Source organism: Carcharhinus amblyrhynchos, chromosome 2, assembly GCF_965287045.1.
Source record: "Carcharhinus amblyrhynchos chromosome 2, sCarAmb.v2.hapA, whole genome shotgun sequence".
Classification (NCBI taxonomy): domain Eukaryota; kingdom Metazoa; phylum Chordata; class Chondrichthyes; order Carcharhiniformes; family Carcharhinidae; genus Carcharhinus; species Carcharhinus amblyrhynchos.
The window spans coordinates 137,848,460-137,867,332 of record NC_137325.1 but is presented as its reverse complement, the minus strand read 5'-3'; the positions used below and the strand labels follow the sequence as shown (position 1 = coordinate 137,867,332).

The window sequence follows — 18,873 nt, the reverse complement described above, 5'->3', positions numbered from 1 at the left end:
AGTTTACTATCAAATAAATCGGTTGGACTAAAACCTGGTGTTGTCAGACTTTTTACTGTGTTTACCCCAGTCCAACGCCGGCACATCCACATCGTGGCTACGAGAGGACACAGGTTTAAGGTGCTGGGGAGCCGGTACTGAGGACATGTCAAGGGTAAGTTTTTCACTCAGAGAGTGGTGAGTGAGTGGAATCGGCTGCTGTTGGTGGTGGTAGAGACGAACTCGCTGGGGTCTTCTAAAAGACTTCTGGATGAGTACATGGGATTTAATGGGACTGAGAGTTATAGATAGTTCTATGGCCTGGTAGGTATGGATATGATCGGTGCAACTTGTGGGCTGAAGCGCCTGTTTGCGCTGTAGTGTTCTATGTTCTATATCTTGAGCTTGTCAGTTCTTTAAATATGAACCCATGAGGAGCTTGTTGCTACTCATGGTGGAAGCAGGCAGGAATTTGCTGTTTCTGCCATTATCTTTTGGGGTTGAAGAGCCGGGTACATATTTAAAGGGTACCCAAACAGTTGGCACTATCATTCCTATCTTTGCGCAGCCACTGCCCTGGCATTCTTCACTAACCCTTTCTTAGCCATTCTCCACACAACATACAAATTTGACTGCCTACCCACTGAATGAATCCCCTTTCGAGGGTGAAGCAGAAAGTTTTGACACCAAGGTGAGTTTCCAACCACATAGCTGTGCCATCATTAAGATAGCCTACATTCACCTCCACAATATTGTCCTTCTCTATCCTGCTTGAACTTATTTGCAGCTGAAACCCTCATCCATGTCCTTGTTGCATCTAGATTTGATTGATGTAATGCACTCCTGGCTAGCCTCCCACATTCTATCCTCTGTAAACTTGAGGTCACCCAAATTTCAGCTCCCTGTAACTTTAATCACACTATCAATGTTTTATAATGCTTCTGTGAAGTACTGTGAGATAACTAATTATACTAAAACCCCTTTATAATACACACTGCTATTATAAGAACTTTGAACAACCATAAATGTTTTTTCCAAGCATATGGTGCAGTCACAATCATTGAATCACAGAATCCCTACAGTGCAGATGGAAGCCATTTGGCCCATCAAGTCTGCATCAACTCTCCGACACAGCATCTTACTTAGGCTCACCCCTTGCCTTCTCCCTGTAACCCCCTGCATTTACCTCGCTTATGCTCGTAACCTATACAGCTTGCAGCACTAAGATGCAACTTAACATAGCCAATCCACCTACCCGAACATTTTTGAACTGCAGGAGAATGGGGGGAGAATGTTCAAACTCCACACAGTCACCTAAGGCTGGAACGAACCCAAGTCCCTGTTGCTGTGAGGCAGCAGTGCTGACCATCATGCCACCCCTAATCTCTAAACAGCAAACTTTGTTGCAAGTTGGCTGAACCAAGTTTTACAGACACAAACACACGCTTAAAGGTATTGCTGAATTTTAAGCAGATAAGATATATATCCTACCAATATGATCCACTTCCCACTACTTGTACAGTCAACCCTTGGTTTTCAGAGGCAAGTAGGAACAATCTCAGCCTCAATTCAGTTGAAGCCATTGAGCTCCAAGAACTCTGATTCTCCTTATGGATGCTGCCAGAACCGCTGAGTTTATCTACCATTTTCTGTTTTTATTTCAGTATCAAATCTTATTCCTCCAGGTTCTATTCGTAAATAAATCTGTCTGGTAAATTATCAACACTGTGCTATAAAACTACAGATTGACTGCGATACGTTGGAGAGGGGTGCAATTTTTATATGACTATGGTCAGAAATTTCAATATGAATAGTTTATTGGTGAGATTAATTTTTCTATAAACAAATCAACCACTGAAACCAAGCTTGAAATTCAATTTGACTTCAAATGAGCCTTGAAAGGGGTGGCCATTTCAAAATAGATTCAATCACAGAAAATAGATAATAGATGCAGAAGTAGCCATTCAGCCCTTCAAGCCTGTAACACCATTCAATATGATCATGGTTGATCATGCACTTTCAGTATTCCACTCCTGCTTTCTCTCCATTCCCCTTGATTCCTTTAGCCACAAGGGCCATGTCCATCTCCCTCTTGAACATATCTAATGAACTGGCCCCAACTGCTTTCTGTGGTAGAGAAACACAGGTTGATTTGATTCGATTTGATTTGATCGATTTGATTTATTATTGTCACATGTATTAGCGTACAGTGAAAAGTATTGTTTCTTGCTCACTATAAAGACAAAAAATACCGATAATAGAGAAGGAAATGAGAGATTGCAGAATGTAGTGTTACAGTCATAGCTAGGATGTGGAGAAAGATCAATTTAATGCAAGGCAAGTCCATTCAAAAGTCTGACAGCAGCAGAGAAGAAGCTGTTCTTGAGTTGGTTGGTACGTGATCTCAGACTTTTGTATCTTTTTCCCAAAGGAAGAAGGTGGAAGAGAGAATGTCCAGGGTGCGTGGGATCCTTAATTATGCTAGCTGCTTTGCTGAGGCAGTGGGAAGTGTAGACAGTCAATGAATGGGAGGCTGGTTTCACAACTCTTATCTCAGTCCTGAATGGTTTCCCCTTTTTCCCCTTATGGGTGGTACAGTAGCACAGTGGTTAGCACTGCTGCTTCACAGCTCCAGGCAGCTGGGTTTGATTCCTGGCTTGAGTCACTGTCTGTGTGGAGTTTGCACATTCTCCTCATGTCTGCGTAGGTTTCCTGCCACAGTCCAAAGATGTGTGGGTTAGGTTGATTGGCCATGCTAAAATTGCCCCTTACTGTCCTGAGATGCGTAGAGGGATTAGTGGGTAAATGTGTATGAATATGGGGATAGGGCCGGGGCGGGATTGTGGTCGGTGCAGACTCTATGGGCCAGATGGCCTTTTTCTGCACTAAAGGGTTTCTATGATTCTATTATTCTTATTCTGGACTTCCCCAGCATTGGGAACATTCTTCCCACATCTAGCCTGTCTAGTCCCATCAGGATTTTATATATTTCTGTGAGATCCCCTCTCATTCTTCTAAATTCCAGTGAGCACAAGCCCAGTCGATCCAGTCTCTCTTCATATGTCACTCCTGCCATTCCAGGAATCAGTCTGGCGAACCTTCACTGGACTCCCTCAATAGCAAGAACATCCTTCCTCAAACTAGGAGATCAAAACTGCACACCAAGTGTGGCTTCACCAAGACTCTGGATAACTGCAGCAAGACATCTTTACTGTTATTCTCAATTCCTCTTGCTATGAAGGCCAGCATACCATTAGCTTTCCTTGTTGCCTGCTGTACCTGCATGCCAACCTTCAGCGACTGTTCCATTATGATACCCAGGACATGTTGCACTTCACCTTTTCCTAAACTGCCACCATTCAGATAGTAATTTTTCTTCCTGTTTTTGCCACCAAAATGGATAACCTCACATTCATCCACATTGTATTGCATTTGCCAAGTATTTTCCCACTCAGCCAGCCTGTCCAAGTTACCCTGCAGCCTCTTAGCATCCTCCTCATAGCACACACTGCCGCCAAGCTTAGTGTTATCTGCAAATTTGGAGATATTGCATTCAATTCCTTCACGCAAATCATTAATGTATATTGGGAATAGCTGGGGTCCCAGCAGTGAACCCTGCAGTACCACTAGTCATTACCTGCCACTCTGAAAAGGGCTGTTTATTCCACTCTCTGCTTCCTGTCTGCTAACCAGTTCGCTATTCACGTCAATACATAACCCCCAGTACCATGTGCATTAATTTTGCTCACTAATTTCTTGTGTGGGATCTTGTCAAAAGTCTTCTGAAAATCCAGATACACAACATCCACTTGTTCCCCTTCTTCACTCTAATGGTCACATCCTCAAAAAACTGTAGGAGTTTTGTAAAGCACGATTTCTGTTCAGTGAATCTATGCTGACTTGGACCGATCTTGTAATTACTTTTCAAATGCTTAGTTGCATCCATAATAACTGATGCCAGCATTTTCCCCACCACAGATGTCAGGCTAACAGGTCTATAATTCCCGGTTTTATCTCCCTCCTTTTTTTAAAAAGTGGGGTTACATTTGTTATCCTCCAATCCATTGGAATCCTTCCATAAAGATTTAAACTACATTCCTACAAAAAATGTAGGACCCTGATGCAATTTTCAAGTATCAATGAACCGGGGAGTAAGCTGAAAAAGGCAACAGTAGTGAGAAATTGCTGTGATCAACAGAAAATGAGTAACAGTTACAGAAAAGAAGTTTAAAGTTCATTTATTAGTCAAAAATAGGCTTACATTAGCACTGTAATGAAGTTATTGTGAAAATCCCCATGTTGCTAAATTCCAGTGCCTGTTTGGGTACACTGAGGGAGAGTTTAGCATGGCCAATGTACCTAACTGGCACGTCTTTCGGACTATTAAAGGAAACTGGAGCATCCAGAGGAAACTCACGCAGACATGGAGAGAACATGCAGATTTCACACAGACAGTGATCCAAACTGGGAATTGTACCTGGGTCCCTGGCACTGTGAGGTAGCAGTGCTAATCACTGTCACCATGCTGCTGAAGAAAGTAACTCGTTTACATTTTGAACCAGATTAAAATTCTTGCCCCATTTGTGAGAGAAACCTGAGTTTTCTAGAGTTAGGACTTTTCCCAAAAGTTATATGCTGAGAGAATACTTAACTGAAATTCCATTATTTACTGAAAATTTCAGAAATTATGTTGCTAAAATTACAACTTGAAATACCTTTAACTTTAATTTGTAGTTTTACTATTGGAGCCCCATCAGTAACAAAGACATCATGAAGTTCCTCTATGATCTGAGGTAGCTGTTCTTCTTCAGCCTGTGATTCCAAACCTTCCAAATTCTGCTCCCTGTAATTAAAAATTATGTTATAAATTATTACAATCCCTACTCAAGAATCTTGAACTGAAATTGTATTAAGACTTTATCATGGAATCAAAGTAATCTAAAACATGTTTTATGACAATCTTTACATTCATAAGATTTAACAGCTGTGTTGTGTAGTGAAATAGTTAATATGCAGTATGCTTCAATACAAACCGTGTAAGAGAAGCTTGGGCACTGACATAGGATGATGTCTCAGTAGCTTCTGCTGTATCATAGTCTGAGCTGCTAACTGTAAGAAAGAAGTAAAACTATTTTAAGCAAAGCACTAGCTATTATTTTTCCTAAAATGCAATGGCCAGAATTCTCTGGTCTCACCCACAGCCGGAATTCTCTGGCCTCACCCACGGCTGGGATTCTCTAGTCCTGCTGCAGTGAATGGTGTTTTAGCTGAGCGCCAAATTCTCCGTCCTTGCTGGCAGGGGTGGTGGGGGGAATAGCATTGGAGAATCCTGATCAACGTTGCAGTGTGAAATTTTCACTATTTTCATTTGTAGATCCATCTCAACAATAAATATTTATTTCACCAAATTCTTCCAAATCAACACCAATGACATTGGCCAATTTAATTATTATTTGGCTTACATAATTTTTTCCCCAATCTTGGTTTCTGCTTTAGCTCCATCAGACTTACTGTCGACTCTTAGTTCTGCCTTTGTTGAAGCAACGCCAATATAGTTTTCTGCCACACATCGATACACTCCCATATCACTCAGAATCACAGATGTTAAAATAAGTTGATGGCATCCATCTTGATCTTCATTGATCATGTAATGATCATTCTCTTCAATCAGTTTGCCATCCTTAAACCATCGAACTGCTGGAGATGGATAACCAGCTATCATACAATCAAAACTGACAGGGTAGCCTTCTTGAACGTCCTGATTCTGGAGTTCTGATATAACATGGGGTGCTTTACCTGACAAAAAGGATATCAAAAGAAATAATGCATTAATGTTAGAAAACGTTATTTCTGGAATGACACTAAAATCATAACTAAATTTAGTAATAACTAATTGAGGCAAATAAGTGAGAGAAAAGGGGCAGGATTTCCGGCTGAACTTGCCCCAAGGCCGGAAAATCTCGCCTGAAGTCAATGGAACTTTACATGGTTCATGTCCTGCCTGCTACAATTTCCGTGGTGGGCAGGATGGTAAAATTCTGCCCAAGGTCTATAAATGGTCTTTCTTGCACAGAAAAAAACCTGCAGTCTGCAAGAGATACTCAAACCACTCCAATGGTCTTTTATTGCTGTTTCAATTTTTTTCCCAAGCTAATTACATACTTTCCTAAGAAAGAATATTATGGATCCTCCTTGTATTGTTGCTTTTGATTGACTACTTTGAGAGAGATTTTCCATCATCCATCTGGGAAAATCAGGAAGGTAGTGCTCCAAAAATGGTGGAGGCTTTACTTTGCTCGGATTTAGCTTGCAGCCTAGGTTAGAGGCATCTACAAGCTAAGTTTTAATTCTATTTTATGTGACTAGGAGTGGGGAAGAAAAGGTTCTCTTACAGTCTTCATAGAGCCACATTAGTTCACCTTCCTTTCCTTTATTAGACCTCTCCTCCTTGAACGTGGGTGCATGCTCTACTCAGCATTGGGGTCCTAAAGCAGAAGTTTAGTTTCTCATTTGCATATTCAGGGCGCCTAATGCTTCTTTTAAGTAGTGCCCTGAACATTTGGAAATTGGAAGATAGGATACTTACAGGGATCATGCATTGCAGATTGCACTAGAGATCTTCCTCCCTTCCCCTAACTCATATTTTGTGTCCAGAGATTGGGCAATGGGTACTGATTTTCTCTCTGGACTTTTTCAGTCATTTCATTTTTAGTTTCTCTATGGCTTTTATTGTTTCTGCTTTATTTCGTCTAACTTTCATGCAGACATTTTTTGTGTATTACAGGTACTTCTGTCAAATACAAAATTTAATAACTGTTTGTATTGAAGAGTAGCTTTACCCTGACCTTCACATATAAGAACATAAAAACATAAGAAATAGGAGCAGGAGTAGGCCATCTAGCCCTTCGAGCCTGCCCCGCCATTCAATAAGATCATGGCTGATCTGTCGTGGCTCAGTTCCACTTTCCCGCCCTCTCCCCATAACCCTTAATCCCCTCTCTTATCAAAAACCCATCAACCCGCTTCTTGAAAATATTTAGCGAGGCAGCCTCCACCACTTCAACGGGTAGAGAATTCCAGAGATTCACCACCCTTTGAGTGAAGAAGTTCCTCCTCAACTCCGTTCTAAACCGCACCCCCCTTTATCTTGAGGCTGTGCCCCCTAGTCCTACTGTCTTTTTTGAGCGGGAAGAGTCTCTCCACCTGTATCCTATCCATCCCATTCATCATCTTATACGTCTCAATGAGATCTCCCCTCATTCTTCTAAACTCCAATGAGTACAAGCCTAGTTTATTCAGCCTCTCCTCATAGCTCAACCCCCTCAACTCCGGTATCAGCCTAGTAAACCTCCTCTGCACTCCCCCCAAGGCCAAAATATCTTTGCGCAGGTGCGGCGCCCAAAACTGCACACACTACTCCAGCTGCGGCCTCACCAATGCCCTATACAGCTGCAGCAAGACCTAACCTAATAAATATATTTGTTATAAACTATCAGTTATGAATCTGATAACTGCAAAGATTAAACTTTGTCATTAGTATTAATAAAATAATGTGCATAGATTAAAATGTACTGTATCTATTCTAAGGTTATATTCATTTTTAAGCTCTATTTAAAAAATAAAACCTTAAAAAACAGGAATAGGAGTAGGTTACTCAACTCCTTCAGCCTGCACTGCCATTCAATAGAATTATGGTTGATCCAACATAGAATCCCAACAATGCAGGAGACCATTTGGCCCATCAAGTCTGCACCAACTCTCTGGAAAAGCATCATACCCAGGTCGCACCCCCCCCCCCCCCCCCAATCTCCATAATCCCATGCATTTACTATGGCTAATTCATTTAACCCAGACATCTTTGGACATGAAGGGGCAATTTAGCATGGCCAAATCACCTAACCTGCACATCTTTGGGCTGTGGGAGGAAACCGGAGCATGTGAGAAAACCCACAGGCATGGGGAGAATGTACAAATATGCAGTCATCCGAGGCCGTTATTGAATTCAGGCCCTGCGTGCTGTGGAGCAGCAGTGCTAACCACTGTGCCACCATGTGGCTCTCATTTCCTCATGTCCACTTTCATGCTTTTTCCCCATAAGCCCTGATTCTTTTACTAATCAAAAATCTATTCTTCTCAGCCTTAAATATACACAAGGACAGCTGCATGTGGCAATGAGTTGCAAAGACTCACAATCCTCTTGATAGAAGAAATTCCTCCTCATCTCAGTCTTAAATTGGCACCCCTTCATTCTGAGACTATCCGTTTTGGTTCTAGATACACGCATCAGGGGAAACATCCTCTCAGCATTTATCCTGTCAAGCCTCTTAATAATCCCATATATTTCAATGAGATTGCCTTTCATTCTTTTAAATTACAATGAGTCCCAAGCTGTTTAACCTTTCCTCATAAGCCAATCCCTCCATACTAGGGATCATTCTCGTGAGACTTCTCTGAACTGCCTCCAATGAAATAACATCTTTCCTTAAACGATGGGACCATTAAATTATTTGTTGGTGCCTGTATTGTTTAAGCAATAAAAAATCAAAATGAAATGACAAACCTACCAGATTCAACAAGATTAGTATGTAATCCGTCTTCTTTAGTGGTGCGATCTTCTCCTGATGCAGCAGGGGGTCGAGAAACCTTCTTAATCCGTATCTCAGCTCTGCTTCCTTCCTCACAGATATCAATGTGAACAGGAATTCCTTGACCAATAAATATTTCCTTAAATCTGGTTGCTGCCATTTCAGCCTCAGTCAAGGTATCAAACTTAATATAAATGTAATTTTCATCCTCATGGTATGTCTGTTTGTCCAAGATATCTTCATCTCCTTCATCAGCACTAATAAAAAATTCTTCTTCCACATCGGAAATCTCAAAAGACAGCTTTGAATGCAAAAGTCTACGAAGTCGTTTACCTGCTCTACGGAAAGCATCATCGACGTCACTTCCTGAAGAACTTTCTGGTTCACTGTCGGCACTGTATTTAATGGTAATATCTTGTTTGACATTCTGAATTGTTTCCTTTGCATCACTTGCGATTGTAACCTTTTCACTGTGAGAAGTTGTGCCAAACTTGTTAGAAGCCTCACAAGTATATATTCCAGTGTCTTTTTGTTCTACTCCTGTAATAACTAAGGAGCAGGTTCCATCACTGTAATTGTCAATGTGGTAATGCCTTCCATCAACAATTTCTTCACTATCTTTGAGCCATCGCACTTTGATTTCAGATTTACTCTGGATCACGCACTTAAGGTGAACAGTTTGGCTGGGTCTACTTATCTGAGGTTTAAAAACTTCAGTAAACATAGGTGTGACTTGTTGTTTAAGATCCTTCCTAGTTTTATAACCTTTAAATGCAGCCTGGATTTTTGTAGCAGCTTCAACAAGAGATGGGTCTTCTTCTATGATAGGTACATCTTGCAACTGTTCATATTCAGGGGTTGAAGACTCCCAGTGTTTCCAAAATTTGTTTGTAGAAATAGTTTGCACTTTTCCAGCTACAGTTACAGTTGATTTTCCTGCCTTTTTCAGGTAATGAACAAGGGATGGAGTACCAGATCTTGATTCATCATCAGAACTTGTGTAAGAATCGCATGTTCTAGACATTTCATCTGTAGATAAATCTTCAATTTCTGTAGCTTTCTGTAGCCTTCGCTTCTGAGCCTTGTCATCTTCTTCTGGTACTTCACTGATGGAATCAAGTGTTGGTTCTCGACTCATTCTTCGCTTCTTGGCCAAGGCTTCCCACAGAAGATGTAAGTCACCTTCTTGTGCTGCCTCGGGTGGCAAGCTTGGTTTGGGAGGAACCTCTTCTCCGTCTACTAGTTCAACAGTTACTTCATCTGGCTCCCGTGGAATTTCCAAGTCTTGGGCAGGAATGGGTTCTTTCGTAACTGCAGATAGTAAGGCACTAAATTATTCAAGACTAGCACTTATTAATTATACAACCACATTGAAATAATGCTATTAGAAGCAAATATATCCCAACAATTTAAAGCAAAATGAAGTTCACACAAAATAATAAGACATAATTGATAGTGTTGTGAAACCATGCTTTATATCAAAAAATGATTTTTGAATTTACTAGCTGAAAACCCATATTGATTGTTTTAAACAAAGGCTAAATCTACATTCCAGTGACTTGGGAATCATATTAAAAATGGCTGCATTTTTCATCAATGTACCTTCTGCATTTCAAAACTACGAAAATGGAGGCAAACTGTCTGCAAAGTTGCACATAGACCAATGGCCTTGAAAAAGGTTGAATGGCAGCCATCTCTATTCCATCAGCAAATCACTTTGACAATAGGACCCTGACTGAGGGTTGAATTCCCAGCCATGGGTGGCATGGTGGCATAGTGGTTAGCACTGCTGCCTCACAGCACCAGGAACATGGATTCAATTCCAGCTCTCAGGTGATTGTCTGTATGGTGTTTGCAAATTCTCCCCTTGTCTGCATGGGTTTCCTCCGGATGCTCCGGTTTCTTCCCATATTCCAAAGATGTGCAGATTAAATGGATTGGCTATGCTAAATTGCCCCTTAGTGTCAGGGGGACTGGCAGGGTAAATACATGGGTTGTGAGGATGGGGCCTGGGTGGGATTGTGGTCGGTGCAGACTTGATGGGCCAGTTGGCCTCTTTCTGCACTGTGGTCATTCTATGATGATCCCATTAATTTAACTGGAATATACTTACCATGACCATTTTGGGTCAGTGGACAGATGGAGAAAGAACATCTGACAAGGCAATCTGTTGTGTATTTTAAGCACCCATTTTCTCTGCAAAACTAAACAAGCGACTCAGATGCTGTTATATAATTAAGTAGTTGCATGATTGCTTTAACAGCTGATCATGATTTGATGGTAATGTAATTAGGATGTTTCATGGATTCCTGCTTTTAGTTTCAATTTGTACATAGTACCAGAACTATCTTTTTCAATAAATTTGTTGTGTGTTATTTTGAATCTATGTGTGCAAATCATGTTTGTTTTCTATTTCTTTAAAACCAACATTATGGGTCCTCACATTTTGTATAAAGAAGGCTAGGGAAAATCAATAAAAAGATAAAAGAGTGAAATGCCAGTGATAGAAGGTCAAGTAAGTTGATAGCTATGAGGCGAGCTATGAGGAGAGATTGGGTAAACTGGGATTGTTCTCCCTGGAAAGACGGAGGATGAGGGGAGACCTAATAGAGGTGTATAAACTTATGAAGGGCATAGATAGGGTGAACAGTGGGAAGCTTTGTCCCAGGTCAGAGGTGATGATCACGAGGGGTCACAGGTTCAAGGTGAAGGGGGTGAGGTTTAACTCAGATATCAGAGGGACGTATTTTACACAGAGGTGGGGGCCTGGAATGCACTGCCAAGCAGGGTGGTGGAGGCGGACATGCTGGGGTCATTTAAGATTTATCTGGATAGCCACAAGAACAGACTGGGAAGGGAGGAATACAAATGAATGGTCTAGTTGGACCAATGAGCGGCGCAGGCTTGGAGGGCCAAAAGGCCTGTTTCCTGTGCTGTATTGTACTGTTCTTTGTTCTTTGATAAAGGGTGGGAGCTCTCTGTGTAGTTTTAAAAGAGGGTTTTTTCCTGATCAGAGAAGGGAGAGATTCCAGGCAGTAACCTACATATTTGAAAAGAAGGATTTTTTTGTTGTATGGCTGAGTTGTTTGAAAAAAATACATGAAGTGAACAGTCTCCAGGGTAAAAAGGGGAGTACTGAGAAGAGGGTAAATAAAATAAAACTACTGAGTAGTCTTGAGTTTCTAGTCCCTTCAAGCCAAATGGTGGGTCAATTAGGATCCATGAGCCCTTCAATGAAGAACTGAATCACAGAGTTTCTATGCAGAATGTTTTCAGTATTTTGTAGAAGCGAAGAAAATTGCAAACGAGTTGCTCATACCATCTTTTCTCAGTACAATAGGCAGTAAGACCTTTAATTGGCTGCAGAACTTAGCTCTTCCAGCAAAGCCAGGAACCAAAACATACGATGATTCGAAAAAGATCCTTGAAGAGCAATATTCTCCAAAGCCACTGGTTACTGTGGAACAGTTCAGGTTCCACTGAAGGAATCAAGTGGAAGGCGAAATCATTGCTCAGTTAGTGGCAACCTTAAAAAGGCTAGCACAACATTGTGAGTTTAAAGTTGGTTTATTAGTGTCACAAGTAGGCTTACATTAACATTGCAATAAAGTTACTGTGAAAATCCCCTAGTCACCACACTCAGATGTTGTTTGGGTACACTGAGGGAGAATTTAGCATGGACAATCCACCTAACCAGCACATCTTTTGGATTGTGGTAGGAAACCAGAGCACCCAGAGGAAACCCATGGGGAGAACATACAGACTCTGCACAAATGGTGACCCAACCGGGAATTGAACCTTAGTCCCTGGTGTTTTGAGGTAGCAGTGCTAACCACAGTGCCACCGTGAAAGACATAAGAAGATACCATTTGAGATCATCTAGTTTGTAGTCTCCAAAATGAGGCTATCCAAAGAACACTGCTTACTGAACATGTTTTGACTTCAAAGACAGCAGAAGTCACTGTCGATGGAAATGGCTGCCAAGAGGCTTCACAATTTTGTGCAGAATTGAAGATCCACAAGTTGGGAATAGTCCATAAGAAGTCAAAACAGTAAGAAATATGTCATACATATGCCAAAATGGGCATTAAGTGAATGGATGTTGGAGCAAGGTCAGTCAATGCAAGAATTGTGACAAAATGGGTCACATTGCAACATGGGTGGGCAAGATTTATCTTTCACAGGCATATTTATAGATGAATGCAGCCACTGAAAATTAACCATTGCTTACCATCGTTACTCATGAAGGTCTTTTTTGTTATAAAAGATTGCCTTTTGGAATAACATTCCTGATTATAAAGTTTGATGGATCAGATTTCAAGTGATCTCTCTGGTGTACAATGTCACCTGGATGATATTCTAATTACAGAGTCCAGTGAACAGGTGCACATGGGGAATTTTGAAGCAACATTAGAACATCATGAAACACATGGGCCCAATTTTACCATTCTGATTCTATGCGCTGAAGCTGGGAATGTTTCAGATCTTACTTTTAGACCTGTTCTCAGGTGCCCCATACACACCCTGAAAAAAAAAGCAATTCTGAATTGCGTTGAAGAAGCCTGTGGGTGGGGATTATCACGCCTGAAACACTGCTGCTCCGATTGGAGCCTTCAACTATGCATGCACGGTAAAAAGAATAGAAAAACGCTCCCCTGCCACATCACTCCTGGGCCCAATAATACCTACTCCCCCCGGGCCTCCACAGATATTGCCTCATCCCCACAACATAACTATTTCCCTTATCCCCTACCCCCTCACCATCCAGGGCCCCTGCCTCCCTTCCCACCCACTGATCACACAAAGTGGCAGCGAATCCCTCCTTACCCCCCCCCAACCAGACAGCCATCTGACCTGCCTCCCTCCTGCCCCACAAGAGAGCCATCTGACTCACCTCCCTCCTCCCTTCCAGGCAGCCATCTGACACGCTTCTCCTCCCCCCCACCAGGGAGCCATCTGACCCACTTCCCTCTTTCCTACCAGAGAGCCATCTGACCCACATCTCTCCTCCCCCCCACCAGAGAGCCATCTGACCCACCTCCCTCCTCCCCCTACCAGAGAGTGAACTGACCTACCTCCCCCATCTCCTGACAGACAGCCATCTGACCCACCTCCCTCCCCACCCCAGCACCACTGATCTGAGTCAGAGAGCCGCCAGAAGTTCTGAACTTATCTCCTCAGAAGCTGGAGCGCCGAAATTGGACATTTGTGGACCATGTCTATTTCACACCGAATCTGGATGAGCAAATGCAGTGGTAAAGAGGGAAATGCCAATAAGTTTGGGCGTCTGGCCCATTAAGTCCATTTAAATGCATGCAAATACATTTAAATTGCTGTTGCACCCATTTTGGGCATGGTCCAGATTGCAGCCATTTTAGGCACTTGGTAAAGGGGGAACGGTCACAGAGGCGGTCACGGATCATGCTACTTGCCTCATGCCCAACTTTACCAAGTTTTCACGCCTGAAAACGGATGCAACATGATGGTAAAATTGGGCCCATGGTCTGCATACCAAGAGAGAAAGGCCTAACCTTTTTCCAGACATCAGTCTAGTATTTGAGTCACATTACTGATAGTAAAAGGTCTAAAGCACCTAAAGAGATGGACACTATTTTAGAACCAGCATGTCTGACGAATATGATGTAATTGAGATCCTTTATAGGCTTAGTACATTATTATGACAAATTTGTTCCTAACTTAGTAAATTATACAATGTCTTCAATACTATAACTGTGTGGCTGTTAATGGTTCAAATATCTCTGCTAGGGAACCCACAATTTCCTCCCTAGCCTCCCACAGCATCCTGGGATACATTTCATCGGGTCCTGAGGATTTACGTATCTTGATATACTTTAAGATTTCCAGCACTCCTTCTTTGTAATATGTACATGCCACAAGGCATCACTATTTATTTTCCCAAGTTCCCTAACATCCTTGTCTTTTTCAACAGTAAATACTGATGAGAAATATTTATTTAGGATCTCACCCATCTCTTGAGGATCCGCACAAAGATGGCCTTGTTGATCTTTAAGAGGTCCAACTCTCACCCTGATTGCTCTTTTGACTTTATGTACTTGTAGAAGCTCTTTGGATTCTCTTTTGCCTTATCTGCCAAAACAATCTCATGACTCCTTTTTGCCCTCCTGACTTCTCTCTTAACTCTACTCCGACATTCTTAAGAGAAAGACTTAACATTTCCACGGTGATTGGGGGGGGGATGCAGTGTGCATGCACCAATCTCCCCACTGACAGATCAGCCCACTCAGCACTGTGCTGCTGCCTCTCCAGTGGGATTAGCTCTCACTCCCCCTTCATCAGCGTGAATCTCTCTGGGGTCCTCTGTGATGCACAGAGTGCCAGAGATTCATGGAACTAAATACACCCCCAAAACAGGCAGAAAAATCTTTTTCTAAGGTAAGGAGACCAAGATTGAACACGGTATACCAAATGTGGTCTCACTAAGGCCTTGTGCAGTAAGATTTCCTTGCTCCTGTAGGCAAATACTCTTACAATGAAGGTCAACATACCATTTGCCTTCCTAACTGCTTGTTGCATCTACATACTTGCTTTCAATTACTGGTGTAAAAGGACACCCAGGTCCCTTTATACGTCAACATTTCCCAATCTATCACTATTTAAATAATATTCTGTCATAATATTTTTCCAAAGTGGATCAAATTATATTGCATCTGTCCACATTATATTGCAGCTGTCATGTTCACTCATTCAACTTGCGTAAATTACCTTGAAGCCTCTTTGCATACTCTGCGCCACTCACAATTCTATCTTGTTCTGTGTCAATAGCAAACTTGGAAACATTACATTTGATTTCCTCATCCAAATTGTTGATGTATGTTGTGAATAGCTGGGGCCAGATGAAAGATTGCTGTGTCACTTATCTATATTGATGATTTTAATCTCATCTGTATTTCAGTAATAAATTTTTACTGCATGATTAAAAACAGAAAAAATATATAACTCAAATGGGAGAATTTAAAGTTTGATTTTTGTATGGCACTGGCGAGATCTTGTGTAATGAAATCAGTGTTAAGGTAATGAATTATTTTAGAAATTGTTGCACAGCAAGAAACTTGTTAAGCCAAGGGCATTAAGGACCAACTACATACTTTGGACTGCAGTCATGTGAGGTTATTCTGTGTAAGTGACACTTTTCTTCCTAAAGGATATCAGTGAACCAGCTGCTTTCATTGTACTTTGTTAGTGCTGGATCATAAATTATCAGAATTATTGAATTAAACTTCATATGGGCGGCACAGTAGCACAGTGGTTAGCACTGCTGCTTCACAGCTCCATGGATCTGGGTTCGATTCCTGGCTTGGGTGACTGTCTGTGTGGATTTGTACAGTCTCCTGGTGTCTACGTGGGTTTCTTCCGCATGTTCCAGTTTCCTCCCACAGTCCAAAGATGTGTGGGTTAGGTTGATTGGCCATGCTAAAAATTACCCCTTAGTGTCCTGAGATGCGTAGGTTAAAGGGATTAGCGGGTAAATATGTAGGGATATGGGGGTAGGGCCTGGGTGGGATTGTGGTCGGTGCAGACTCAATGAGCCGAACGGCCTCTTTCTGCACTATAGGGTTTCTATGATATTCTGCCACGGTAATATTTGAACTCAAAACATCAAGAGTCGTTAGTTCAGTATTGTAATCACTACACTACTATACCCACTATAGATGAAGGTTTATGTTTGTGAAGAATTTCTACTTCACTGTACGATTTTAAGAAGCTTCACAGTAAAACTGATTGAAAATTATCGCAACAAATAGAGCAAAATGATGATTTACCATCAAAATAGACTTCAGCAGATGTTTTAATCTCTGAGGACACCATGCAGGTGTACCTCCCTTCATCTTCAGCACTGCAATTGTGAATAATGAGATAATGTTTCTTTCTGTCAGAAATGATCTCATACTTGCTGCTTGTCTCAATGCGCTGATCATTCTTTAGCCATGTTACATTAATAACATCAGTGGAAAATTCACATTCCAGTTTGCGAGATTCTCCACTACTTATAGTAATGTTAGAGAGAGGAATGATGACAACCACAGGAACCTCTGCAAAACAGATTAAAATAAAGACTCAGAGGGATGAATCCACTACATACAATGCAAATATTCTTTTACACTACGCAAATAACATTGTAAATGTACAATCCAAATAAAATATAGACAAAAACTAAGAGCTACTACAATAGTGTAGTTTGGGTCAGAACATTAAACACAGCATCAATAAAAATTGACAAGTGTTTGAAGAAAACAGTTTCTATGCTATTAAGGATTGTGTGTGCTATTGAATATCAGCAACTTGGACTAACATAGTAAAATATTCCAAAATGATCCACAGGAGCTTCTATCGAAAATAGATTGATGCTGAGCCACATAAAGAGCTGTTAGGACAGGGGTCAAAAGCATAGTCAAAAGGGTTGACTTTTAGAAGCATCTTAAAGGAGGAGCGAAAGTCAAAGATCTTTAGGGAAGGATTTCCAAAACTTATATCCTAAACAGCCAAATGGTGTAGAGTTGACCAAGTTGCAAATGTCATAGGTTTGCATGGAGTATCTGAGCGGTCATGGGGGTGGATAGCAGGGCATAGGTTGACATGAGGAGTATGAAGGTCATGTAAAGTAGATGGAGGAGCATAGGTTGGTATAGACTGCCCAAGGAGGTGGGTGGAAGGGACATTGGCTGACATGATGGGTGGAATCATTTGTTCATTAAGGTTAGGGATGGGAGAGGTAGTCAAGGTTTCCATTTATGGCAGCTGTATCGCAGCCTCTGGTTGAATTATGCATGTGTAAATATGATGGCAGCACTGGAGAGGTGGGTATCCTTTGCAATTGAGTAGTCTACTGCCAGTACTTCATTTTAATAACAAGTCAAATTCATCAAAACATTTGAGAGGAAAAAGAAGTTAAAATATGAGTACTTTTTACAATCTATATCAGAATTATGGCATTCAAAAATCAAATAACACTGACATACGAACAAGGCCCCTTGAGCCTGCTCTGTCATTTAATTACTTTATGACAGATCTGATCGCAACAATAAACATGAAAGTAACAATGAAGGAATCTAAGTAATTAATAGAAAATATGCCATACATTTAGTGTTGAGCCATTAGCCTAATTCTTAATGACATATGAAATAGTCAAAACAGAATTCCAAATATGGATATTGCAAATTGAAATGAAGTAGACTAATAATAAAATTTAACAAAACCTAGTTAAGTTAAAAATAGTTTGTGTTTTTCTTCCGTTTTAAGCAAGAAGCATAAAGTGAAACTGCAGAAGGATTTTTCTAGAGATAAAACTAAATGGATTTGTCAGCTCAGCAAGCCATTGTGGCTTGTGTGCATGAATTGCCTAATTAAACAAAATAATTGTCAGAAAATAATTACAATGTATTGTAGTTATTGTTTGCCAGGTACACATCACTGTTTTCAAGAAAGTGAAAACACTTACAGAAGTAATGCCACATCATTTTCTTACAATTCTAAACTGACTAATCATTGTTAGCGATTTTTAAGACTCAAGTATCTGGAGGTTCCAATAGTGCATTGAGAAAGAAAGTGTGACAAAAGAAGCAAACATGCACTTTAACACTGAAGTTCTTATTGAAATTAATAAGCTTCCCAATTTTGATTTCCAGAGAACTAAAGTCCGATTGCAGCTCTGTTTAGTTGTAAAAGCGTGAAGTACATGCAAGTGCACGTGCTGCTTAAATGGGTCTATTTGTAATTCTCACCCAGCAGAACCGTCTGCGGTAAATGAACAGGTTCTCCGGCACCAGCCCGGTTCAGAGCTGAAACACGGAATCTGTAACCAGTGCCTGGTATTAGGTTATCAACAGTGAACTCCGTCTCTTCAATCACTTTCGTATTACATGGCAACCAGCAATCGCTGTCAGCAGGTTTCATCTCAATATGATAGCCTAGTATAACACTGCCACCATCACTTAATGGTGTGAACCAAGAGAGGGTAACAGACTGATGGTTCTTTCTAACGACCTCTGGATCCTCAGGAGGGTCAGGAAGGCCTAAATGTGCAGAGTTAGAATCATTATCTTAATTTTTGAAATGGTGATCATACAAATGAAATTCAAATATATTATTAATTTGGTACACATCAGAAGAAATCAGCACCTTTAATGGATAAATTGCATTTGTTCTTAGCTAGATTCAATTAACATACACTCTTCATTTAGAGACTAAATTAACCTAAACTATTAAGTTAAAGATCCACAAAGTCACTGATGTTGTCATGTACATAAATTATCTAAAAGTAATTGACCAT

The 18,873-nt window shown here is 41.0% G+C and overlaps 1 protein-coding gene across 1 annotated transcript in view; it reads right to left on the bottom strand.

Moving 5' to 3' along the window:
- obscnb (obscurin, cytoskeletal calmodulin and titin-interacting RhoGEF b) overlaps positions 1-18,873 on the bottom strand; it is a 696,366-nt gene that overhangs the window by 196,566 nt on the left and 480,927 nt on the right. The window contains exons 73-78 of the mRNA XM_080214757.1: positions 18,326-18,616; positions 16,367-16,636; positions 8,544-9,875; positions 5,491-5,775; positions 5,013-5,088; positions 4,695-4,822 (exon numbers count right to left, since the gene is read on the bottom strand). Coding sequence (XP_080070883.1) covers positions 4,695-4,822; positions 5,013-5,088; positions 5,491-5,775; positions 8,544-9,875; positions 16,367-16,636; positions 18,326-18,616 — 2,382 coding nt within the window. The remainder of the gene's footprint in view (positions 1-4,694; positions 4,823-5,012; positions 5,089-5,490; positions 5,776-8,543; positions 9,876-16,366; positions 16,637-18,325; positions 18,617-18,873) is intronic.